At 28.2% G+C, this 11,538-nt stretch overlaps 1 protein-coding gene across 1 annotated transcript; it reads right to left on the reverse strand.

Annotated features, from left to right (window-relative positions):
• Positions 1-6,758: 6,758 nt before the first annotated feature.
• On the reverse strand, positions 6,759-8,282 carry HELRODRAFT_174367 (hypothetical protein; the record flags this gene model as incomplete). Its single annotated transcript, XM_009020873.1, has 7 exons — positions 6,759-6,821; positions 6,973-7,083; positions 7,144-7,308; positions 7,410-7,484; positions 7,697-7,795; positions 7,879-7,935; positions 8,136-8,282. The coding sequence occupies 7 exons, from the start codon at positions 8,280-8,282 to the stop codon at positions 6,759-6,761; spliced, it is 717 nt and encodes a 238-aa protein (XP_009019121.1).
• Between the last annotated feature and the right edge of the window lie 3,256 nt (positions 8,283-11,538).

The following is an 11,538-nucleotide window of genomic DNA, read 5'->3' on the forward strand; positions in this document are numbered from 1 at the left end:
CCATGGATATGAAATGGACTGTTTTTAGCAAACTGTGTTAATTCTACATTTAGTCAGTGATAAAATAAGTAATATTTAAATACATTTTTTTAATGTATTTTCAGTACTTTACTTTTAGCGATTAAAATAAGGATAGTTTTATATTTAAGTGCACATCCTTTACGTATGTCAATGGCAACTAATTTGACAACAAAAAGACACAAATGTTTAAAAATATTTTATTAAAAAATATAAATGAAATGAAATGATATCTTTTTCCATAAAAATTTCCAATTGATATAACATTATCTAAAGTTTATCTCAAAAAAAGTTATATTTTGTATGAAAAAATAAATTAGATAAAAAAATGAATTATCAAAACTGACAAATAATGTAAGGAAAGGGTTGAAACTGATAAGATATAAAGGCATACATGTTAGGTAAAGAAGGCCTTGAAAATAATTTTGTCAGTTGATGAATATATAAAAAGGTATAATGAACATTTTTCAATAATGGGGTTTGATTTATATTTACAATATTAAAAATTTTTTGTCGTCAGCATAATTTCAAAAACTAATTATGATAGGAATAAAAAATTGAAGGTCAATTGTTAAATGTTTTGAATGAAAAAACAAATTCCAAAACAATGAAGAATTGAAATAATAGTTGATGCATTATTGTTTCAATTGAATGAATCAAATGTGAAAACACAATTAGAAATGAAATATGATTGAAGTATGTTAAAGTATGTTAAAATATGTTGTGAATAATGATTTCATAAATGAAAAAATAAGTGAAATATAAAATAATGAAGATGTTAGAGTGACGGGTTTTATGAAAACAGATTTTACCAACAGCAAAAGTATGTTTTATATATATATGAAACAAATATAATTGCTAAGTAAATCAAACAATTCAAAATTTACAAATGGTTGATAAATCTTTTCATTGATAAATGACTTTATTGTCTTTTGAAATGTATTAACTTATGAAATTTAGAACGGATATTTATTTGATTTGTGGTTTTTGCGAAATGAAATGAACGTACATTTATATATGTTTTTGCAATAAGTCTAAGTAAACAAAAATAATGATTATTTAATCCATTAAATGGGTCTGTTAAATGTTCTTTGAGATTTAATAAATCTTCATTAGCCAACCGTTTAAAAACATTTTCATAAAGTAATTTTTTAAATGATAATTCAGCTTTTTGAAATAGAAGCCTCAATGAATACAAGCCTTATAAAAATTTCTTTAGATAACTATTTGTATTTGAGAGTTGCAGAAAGTATAATAAATTTTATTTGATACGTATATTATATTATAACCCGTCAAACATACAAACCAATTTAACAGCATATGTTGATGGTTTTTCAACTGGCCGCGATGATGTTGAGGGTAACTGAAATATGAAATTATTAAAGTTTTATTAACACTGGACGTTTTTGAATATATGTTATTATTTGCAAGACAACTGATTAATATCTTTAAGGTGATAACGAAAAGACAAATGTTTAATTATGTTTCTATCTTATGCATAAAACATAAACATGCTTCTTATATTTCAATATAAAAATATAACAAAACTTATCGCAAATCAAATTTTTAAAAATATTTAATAAAAACTGAAATACTTGGTGGCTTAAAATGTAACACAATCTTGATAATATAAAGATATACAAATACGGACCAAATTTACACTTGACATCACATCAGTTATTAACGTTGCAAAAATATTATCGGAAACTAACTTTACGTCTGAAGAAGGCTAAAACTACAAAATGTTTTAATTATGATAGAACCAGATTATTGGTTACAAACTTAAAAAATTAAAATAAGTTTATTTTTGGTATATAATAAATCATAACATAAATAAAGAACAGATTATCCTGACAACAATATCTTAATTTCAAAATTATAACTTTAAAAACATTTAAATTATACAACTGAAACTTGAAATGATTGGTTTTTATATACGTAACACTAACCTTTTCAAATATCGTTGGAAAAGCATCTTTTTGAAAAAAAATTTTCAAACCAACTTTATGAAAACTTTCGAAGTAAAATGTTTGCTGCAAATTAAAATCTATTTTTTTATCGTAATTGTCAATGTATTTTTTAATGAGGTTTTCCCATTGCCTTCTCTTAATATCATTCTTTGGCAGTCTGAATTTAAATTGAACTTAATTAATATCAGCGCAAATTATTTATACTAATTTAAGTTAACATTGCCATTTAATGCATTTATTATGTTACTAATATTACTATTATATTATATTTTTATATTATATATTATTGTTTGCCAATTATTATAATTATATATTGTATAGTATAGTCTATAGTGTTATACTTTATTTTATAGCTATAGCATAGTGTATAGTATACTCTAAATTAAATAAACCTGTGTAAAGTAACTTTTTCATCTAAATAAGATGAATGGCATTTTGTAATGTAATGGAACACACAGGCATTTTGACTTGGTTGAGAATCTGTGTCTGTCAAATCAAAATTTCTAATTAAAAATGTATTATTGTTTTTAATATTATTTTGACAAGTTAAGAATTAAGATTCTCTAATAGTTTAATCTCAATGTCATGTCATGTGTACTTTTAAAAAAGTATACTTTACTTTTAGCTATTAAAATAAGGATAGTTTTATATTTAAGTGCAAATCCTTTAGTTTGTCAATGGCAACTAATTTGACAACAAGAAGACACAAATGTTTAAAAATATTTTATATATTTTACTTATGTATGTGTATATGTATGTATGTATATGTATGTTTGTATGTTACGTAAGAATGTAAAATGTATAAAACGAAATGTATAAATGCAAAAAATTATACTAATCTCATTTCTTTTTTAAATGCACTAAATATAGTATATAATATATAAAATGCAATACGAAATCGAATTTAAGACGGCAAACAAGACAAAATCTTCGCAAGCGATAATTTCAGATCAGACGATTAATCAAAGACACTGAAGAAGACAACGACGATGCTTGATCCATAGAACAAAAAGCAATTTTTGTAATAAATTAATTTATATGCCATATCCATTATATCCGTGATCCCAGTTTCCGATAATATTTAGATTTGGGACATTCAAAAATTAAAAACAATTTTGAAAAAAGTTTTAAAATGTTTATTTTAAAATTTTATTAGATGCTAAATCATTCGACAAATGAGATTTTATTATACATTGTCCAGGTGATGCCTGTAAAGCACGACGATTTTAAACTAGCCCTGTCATATACATAGAATAAAGGTGTATGGGCTCGGTCATACGTATTACGTACACCAGAAAAAAGGTACTAAATATGTTGGGATATTATGCAAAGACATGAAATAAATCAATTAAAAAATAATTAAAATAAATAAAATCTTTAACGAATGAGTAAATATTTATTAATAAACTATAAAAATTTATAAATAGTAAAACTTCATGAGTTTGATAAATAATTCTTCATGAAAACTACAGACCAGACTAAGCGCACTGAAAAAGTGCGTTCGAGGGCCTGCAAAGATGTTCTAATTAATGACATCGTCGTATATTATTGTCTATGTTGTCTCTACCTGTAGATGAGATTTTTCTGAACACCTGTGTGATCGCTTCAGCAGTTGTTTCGCCGTTCATTCAATTAATTTATAATTTTGTCACTAATTTGTGAAATGGAGCGCATCTTTCTGCTGTTTTTTGTACTTGTTTTTCAATGTTTAACAGGTTCGTTTTGATGTTTTTTTAAAAATTGGATTTTGATGTGAATACACTTTTTTATACCGCTTTTTTATATTTGTTGGATACTAGATTAGCATTAGTAGAGCATTAGGATTAGAGATTATCATTATGATTAGCATTAGAGATGTTGTTAGTTTGTCAATCAATGTTTTTTACTTTTTATTTAGATTTCTTTTATTTTAGCTTTTTGTTTAAAATTTATTTTTAAGTTAGTAAAGTAAACTAAATTACTAAATAAACAGTATAATATACACATCAAAACCAAAAAGTTTTTGCATTTACAATTACATATCTGTTTTTCATAGATTTTTATCTGATAAAGATTATCATAAAGTGATAACCAAGAAATTATCTTTAAAATTAAATTATTAAAGGCTTGAAATTAAATAAAGATAAAAATTAAAAGGTTTGAATTAAGAATAGGATTTGTAATTGCACATTTCTATGTTGTATTGTGTGTGCATATAAATTTTATGAGACCACTATTACTTTATTAGGTACATGCTTACTATAGGAATGGTAAATTTTGCTAAAATACTTATATGTCACCATGTCAATCACAGGACCCAAGGCTATTCACAAGCCAAAGCAAAGATGTCCATTCAATAAAAAAAGAGCTAAGAACCATTTAATTCACACTTATTTTTATTTAATATTCATAAATAGCCAATGACTAGTTGCTAACAGAACCAATGACTAGTTGCTAACAGAACTAGTTAAATCAGCCCATGAGAATAAAATGTTTTTTTTATAAGTTTTATATTAAATTATTTAAATTTTTGATATCTTCACCTAAGAATTTTTTTAAAACTTGAATTTTAAATCACAATATTGGTCGGTTACCACAAAAATAAATGAACAAATCAGATATATTTATCTTGAAAATATCAATTCCATATTTGCTTATTTTTCGTTATTGTCGATGCATTTCTGTATGACATGATGAGCAGGAGATGCTATCTGCCTGCTATCAATTCCGAATGACACATATCCATCAAATATCATAAAAATAGAAGTGCAACAAGGATAAAAATGATTTGTAAAACATTTTCAAATTAAAAAAATTTTACAGTTAAAAATATCAGATTATTGAAAAAGAAAGATTCATTTATAGAAATAAATGATTTTGTTCATTAACAATTTATTTATTTTTATTTATTTATTAACATAACTGACCAGAGGGCCCAACGGACCACTTACCCAGTCTGACCAAAAAACAAGATAAATTGCAGTTCAAATAAACAAAATGGCAAATAGAAAATAAATGGATCCTTGAAAATAAGTGTCATTATCTCGATCATTGCTGTTCAGTTTGACATGTATACAGTGAATTAGAAATTGGAAAAAAATATGAACACCAGTGACATAATTTCAATTATAGTCATTGACGCTCGGTTTGACAAACAAATATAGTTGATTACAGTAGGTTAGGTAAAACAGTAAGATACATATTGATTAGTGATTAAGCCGACAACTAATGATAAAAAAAGGAAAATTAAATCTTATACGGTAACACAGTATAAACAACATAGAATGGTTGACAAGCATTTTATAAAAAGAAAAATAAAACTAGTTAAATTCATCGATCAATAAATAAAAAATTTGCTAATATCGGTAGCAAGTAATTTAGTCTTGAAAACTGTAAAAGATAGAGATGAAACTACTTCTTCCGGTAAAGCGTTCCACATTCTGACAACTCTGTTACAGAAGAAGTTTTTAGTGATGTTATTGATGGTGGTTGGTTCACGCAGCTTACTGTGATGACCACGAGTTGACAAATATTGTGAGGGGCAAAATAGTCGTTTAAATCTGAGACGACTAGCAGCTTGTTTAATAGTTTGTACACAAGACACAAGTCAATAATTGCTCTGCGATGTTCTAAGATAATCACAAAGAAAATTAAAATAATCACAAAATAAGTTGGTGATACATACAATATTGAATAAAGTGATAAGGGTTGGATGGTTTATTTGGGACTGTTAGATTGGAACTTTGGTTGTAATAAATAAAACTATGAATGATGAATATTTTATATTTCAAGGTGGATTTTAACTTTAAGTTATACTCATTTATGTTCATTATTAAAAAATGTTTTCAAATGTTATTATAATATTAATTAATTCATAATTTCGGTGTATAATTTTTAACTGGCAGTTGATTCGAACCAAATTGATGTGGATAGTGGTCCATTAAGATGCTACGAGTGCAACGTCTGGAAGGCCGGATACGGCAATGATTGCAACACTCCGAGGAACAGGTCAGGATGTTTCGCATGCATGAAAGTTGAAACAAACGTCTTCATGGGATATTACAAGAACACTCCAAGATGTAAGTCTGCCGCTCATAAATATCTATCTTTTCATCCATCCATCAATACATTTCTGTTTTTTCCATTAATCCATCTACTGTTACATGCTTATCTACCAATCCATCGTTAATCCATCCATCCATATTGTACACATGTATACTGAGGCAACCTGTCATATCATTGACGTTCTTGCCAAAAGACAGCAGTGAGCATTTGCACGGGTTCAACAAGCTCATAGGCTCAAGACATTCAGGATGACCTATCTGATCATTTATAATCGACAGTAAAGATCACATTAATATACCTTGTTTTTGTTGTTTTTATGACAGATACGACGATACTGTCCCGAGTTTGTGCAAAGACAAGAATGGTGGCTTACACGACGGGGTGCCAATATTACAAGACTGTTGATGGCCACAGTCGACGATGTTACTGCAATTCAAATAACTGCAACAGTGCACCCACCATCCAACCGCCCACTCTGCTAACGTTCGCTCTGCCAATTTTATATTTCATGAAACTCGTGCATTAAAAATCGATTTGAAAACTGTTTATCATTATTTTGTAGTGTAAATATTTGTATTTATATATATATATTTATTTATGTAAAAACACGATATATTAATTTTAATTTGCAATGATTTTTAAAGAATTATTTGTTCTACAAAAAACAGTTTGTTAAATGTAATAAAATGAATATGTCTGAAGAAAATAAAGCAATAAAACAGTTTTTCAACTCTTCGGCGATCTTGTTCTCATTTTGGAAAGCAAAGAGTTGCATATTAAAAATACTACCTGTGATGTTTAAAACAAAAAATAATACTTCTATCATTGATGGAAAAATGGCTATTTTAATTAATTAACTAATTACTTAATTAATTTAGTCGTTTTTTCATCAATGATTATTAATTAATAAACATGAACTGTTCGTTTCCATCTGACTGACCTGGAACGTCGCTGTGATGAGGCAGACGGCAGTGATGACGTCCATGACGACCCAGATGGATTGGTCGTGCCACAGGTCAGGATTTTTCGTGAACAGAGCCACAAAACATCCCTAACGATGAAAATATAAATTAAAATATTTAAAAATTTATGAATGCCACCAAAAGCGCACTTTAGTGTTGATGTTGACACTGTTTTTAACTCTGCCAATAGCATCCTCTTGACAGCGCCGGGCATCCCTCAACTGAAGTTTCTGAGGGTCCACCCAAGTTATTTCTCTGTCTTGGTTGAAGTTCAAAGCACAACAGGAGTCAGGAACGTAAACAGTTGGGTTGTCCTTGTTTAGAACAGTTGAACGCCAATTAAAAAGTTGTTATAGATGACATTTAATTAATGTTATTTACACTGTTGAAATACTGAATTATAAGTTGCTCTAACACTATCTGGGTTGGACTTGGTGAACCAATTAGTTTCCAGGTAGTCCCAAGGTCCGTCAATTCCACAACAACGTTTCTTTGCAAACAAATTAAAAAAACCATCAAAACATGACAATTTAAAAAATAGGCACCAGTGCACACACAGCACACAAACAGACGTACACAACTGTAAGAACCACAGAGAGGGAGCCATCTATTGCATATTCACTCACATCAACCATGGATACAATTAGACATGCATATGTTAAGATTTTATGCTTTAAATGATAAGAGTTTTAAGAGTTTTACTTTGACTTGTACTCTGTTCCACTCCATTCCTAATTTACTCTCCCAATCATAAAAAAGTCTCAACTGATTTTTCATGCCGTTTTTGACAAATCGGAAAATCTAAAAAAAACAAAAAATTTAAATAAATGGATTTAAAACGTTGTTAACATGTTTGAAAAGCTTGCATCATATCTTAGTCCAACTGGCAGAAATCCACAGATGAAAGCAAGAATCATGATGAGTGTGGCAAATATTGGCACCTTGAATAAACAGTTAAATGTTTGTATGTTTGTAAATCTTTTTTTAAGGTTAAAATGGTTATAAAAACACAGTTTTATTTCTAACCTAACTTACACATGCATTTTCATAAAGTTATGGCAAAATTGATAAAAATTATAAAAAATACTTTAAAGAAGGATCCAAACTAAAATATTGCATAAAACAGAAAAATTAATGAGACCAGAGAGTAGAAGCGTTTCATTTTGCTGATGATGAGGCAGACGATGCCAAAGACAGAGAGCACTGTTAGGAAGACGCCGATGGAGAGCATGATGCCTGCCGAAGCTACTAACAATCGATCGTTGTAACTAAGGACGAAGATGGACATGTAGGAATAAATATCTTTGCTTGCATGAAACCAGATCCCACAAGCCAAACATAGGAGACCTAAGCACTGAAATGCCAACAGTAAATTGTATGAATATAATTTTTTTGAAAATAAATAAAATTTATATATATTTAATTAATTTTTATTACTATATAAATAAATCAAAATAAAATTATTTAAAAAAATTTTATATGATTTATCATTTATCTGTTTATCATTAATGATTAATATTGCTATTAATTAATAATAATTATTTGTATTCTAAAAATTATGTTTAGCAACTTAGAGAAGAAATTATATTAAATTTATAAATTTTATAAATAAATAAATAATAAATATAATTTATGATAATAATAACATAATTAATTAATTTATATTTTATTTACTTATTTATTAACAATTTAATATTTATAATAATAATACAATAATGAATAAAATAATATTTCTAATTTATAATATAATTTATTCTATATAAAATATATTTTAATTCATTTATTTATTTATATTTAAAAAAAACCAAATATTGTTATTCTATCTTATCTTATTTAATAGTCAATTGTTAACTAAACATTGAAACAAAAAATAAAAATTCACCAAGTTGAAGGCATTGAGGATAATCAACAATATCGTAACGGCTTCCATGTTTCTTATTAATTCAATTTCAATCTTTAAATTTTTAAAAAATTTTCATCGAATATCCGACATAATCAAAACAATACAGGTAGAAACAAAGAAACATTGAAGTCTCTAATCCTCTACATAACAGACCAGGTAACAGTAATAGATAAATGCACATATGTACGATGTACTGTACATCCTATAATACATAAGCATAGGTCGTTTGGTTTTTTTAATTTTAATTACTTGAAATTTTATGTTGTGACTTTATTTTTTCCTTAGAGGCTTGGCCATGGTCATTCCATTTTATAAAGTCAAAGGCTGTAAATCCAAAAACTACAAAAGCATTACGCTTCTGTCAGTCTTTGGGTAGACCTGGATAAGCTCAGTGAAGAAGGATATGTTGCTGTTATCATTGGTGCCTCCTCAGCCAGTAGACACGGTCGTGATTCACAAAATGATCACTCTACACGTTATGGCCCTTAATAAAAATGATGAGGATGAGAATGTCGATGAAAGCCACAGGTGACGAAACCACATTGTTTAAAGTTAATAAAGACATGATAAAAATATCAGTTTAAGGTAAACATTTGGCCCTTAATGCACCACATAAAAACACCATTATCACAAAAGAGTTTCAAACAATTCACGCGTTCAAAACATTTGAATCGCATAATCTTAAACGCTTCAAACTATTCGACATCACAGAACCACTTTTCATCCCAGTCTCGCACATCAGAACATCATCATCTGATCCTAGGTTCATGATCCAATATTCATTCTACTCCACATTACTGATCTCACTTTGATTTTGTTTTTATATTTTCTCGAGCAGGCAATGACTTGAAACATAGTTAGTATAAAATTCATTTTTTTACTAAGCCAATGAAAATTTTTAAAAATTGGTGTCACGTGGTTGTACTTTGAACCACTCTGTTTTGAATAAAACTGGAGAAAGGCGATAGATTTTTCCGATGACCCATAAAATAAACCAATACAATAATCGAACTTTGAGTTTATTATTTGTGTTGAAAATTTATTCAATGACACATTTATTTTATTTTCGTTGCATTAAGTTGTAAAGAACAGGAATTAGCCAGTGTTATTACATGATCCTTCATTCATCATAAAATGGGAGTCAAGACCGCATCCTAAATTTGTTGCTTCATTGCAGAACTTGATACTTTTATCCTTTATCATGATTGAGTTAGTTTCAAGTCTTGAAAAAGCTTGTCGCCAAATAATGAAAAAATTGATTCATGCTTGTTCAATCTGAGACGCTCATCTATTAACTTTGGTTAAAAATTCAACAAGTTTGTCAACCGCCCAATGAAGTAATTCAGGTTTATTACTTTTATTTGAGTATTTTTTGCATAGCCATGCAATTTAAACCAACAGCCCCGAGTAACCCAAAGTATTTTTTTACATTTATCTTACACCTTTGGTTTTAATGTTTAAGTTCTTTTTTCTTTCATTTTGTATTTTAAACTTTGTCTTACACCATCAATTTTAAAGTTCAGGTTTTTTTTTGATCACTGCGTTTGTGATTATGTGCACTTGGTCAATTATATTTTAAGTTAAACATTTTGTACCGTTGATGTTAATGTCTAAATGTCTAAATGTCTATATATATATATATATATATATATATATATATATATATATATATATATATATATATATATATATATTGGTATATATATATAATTTTTACAATATTCTATAAATTCTACCGAATGTTTGGCGTTAATATGTTTGTAGTTCGTTTTTTAGATTTTTCTCACTAAAGTTTTTTGGTGAACGTTTAGTTTATTAAAATTCAAAATAAACTTATTTTTCGAATTCATGCTGCAAATAAGGCCATATTTCGATTCCGTATGAATCATCGTCAGTGCTCCTTGCTGTATATATAGGGAAATATTGACTTTGTCAAGATTAACTTTGACGTTGTAAAAATTAACTTTGGTGTTATAAAATTGAACTTTGATGCGAATTAGGTGTCAGGTTTCTTAATTGGCTGGTCATCTTCTTTGGTCTCCTTTTCTTCATCGATAGCATCATATTCTTCTTTGTCACTATTTACGATGCTAGTTTTTATTACTTCTTTGTTTTCGTTGTTGGTTAAGCGCCGGGTTGGAAGTGAGGTTGTCATTTTTTGTTGTATATTTATTTTTGGTTTATTGATGTCGATTAGGACTGCTTCTGCAATTTTAAGATGCGTGTAGTTGCTGTTCTGGTATATTACTTTGGTGTTGCTGTCGAGGATTTCACGGCTAATTGTGATTGAGTGTGTTGAGTCCAAATGAGATTTGATAGCACCACTCTGTTTATGCATCGTAAGCCTTCTAGTCAGTGAGGTAGTAGTAATCCCGATATGTGAGTCATGTTGACGTGCACAGCCGTCAAAGGGGCAATTAAATTCATATATTACGTGATTACGCTTTAACTCAGAGTTATCTCTAGGACTGCAGTTGTTTTTCAGTAATAGGTGAGACGTCTTTTTATTGTTGTAATAAATTCGGAGTTTAACTTTATTATTTGGGTTGGTTGGTGTGACATTTTTATTGATGATATGCTTAAGAATAGCTTCATCTACCTTGTATGCTGTTGACATGTGATTTCTGTAATACAAGATGAA

Source organism: Helobdella robusta (assembly GCF_000326865.2).
Source record: "Helobdella robusta unplaced genomic scaffold HELROscaffold_29, whole genome shotgun sequence".
NCBI classification, from domain to species: domain Eukaryota; kingdom Metazoa; phylum Annelida; class Clitellata; order Rhynchobdellida; family Glossiphoniidae; genus Helobdella; species Helobdella robusta.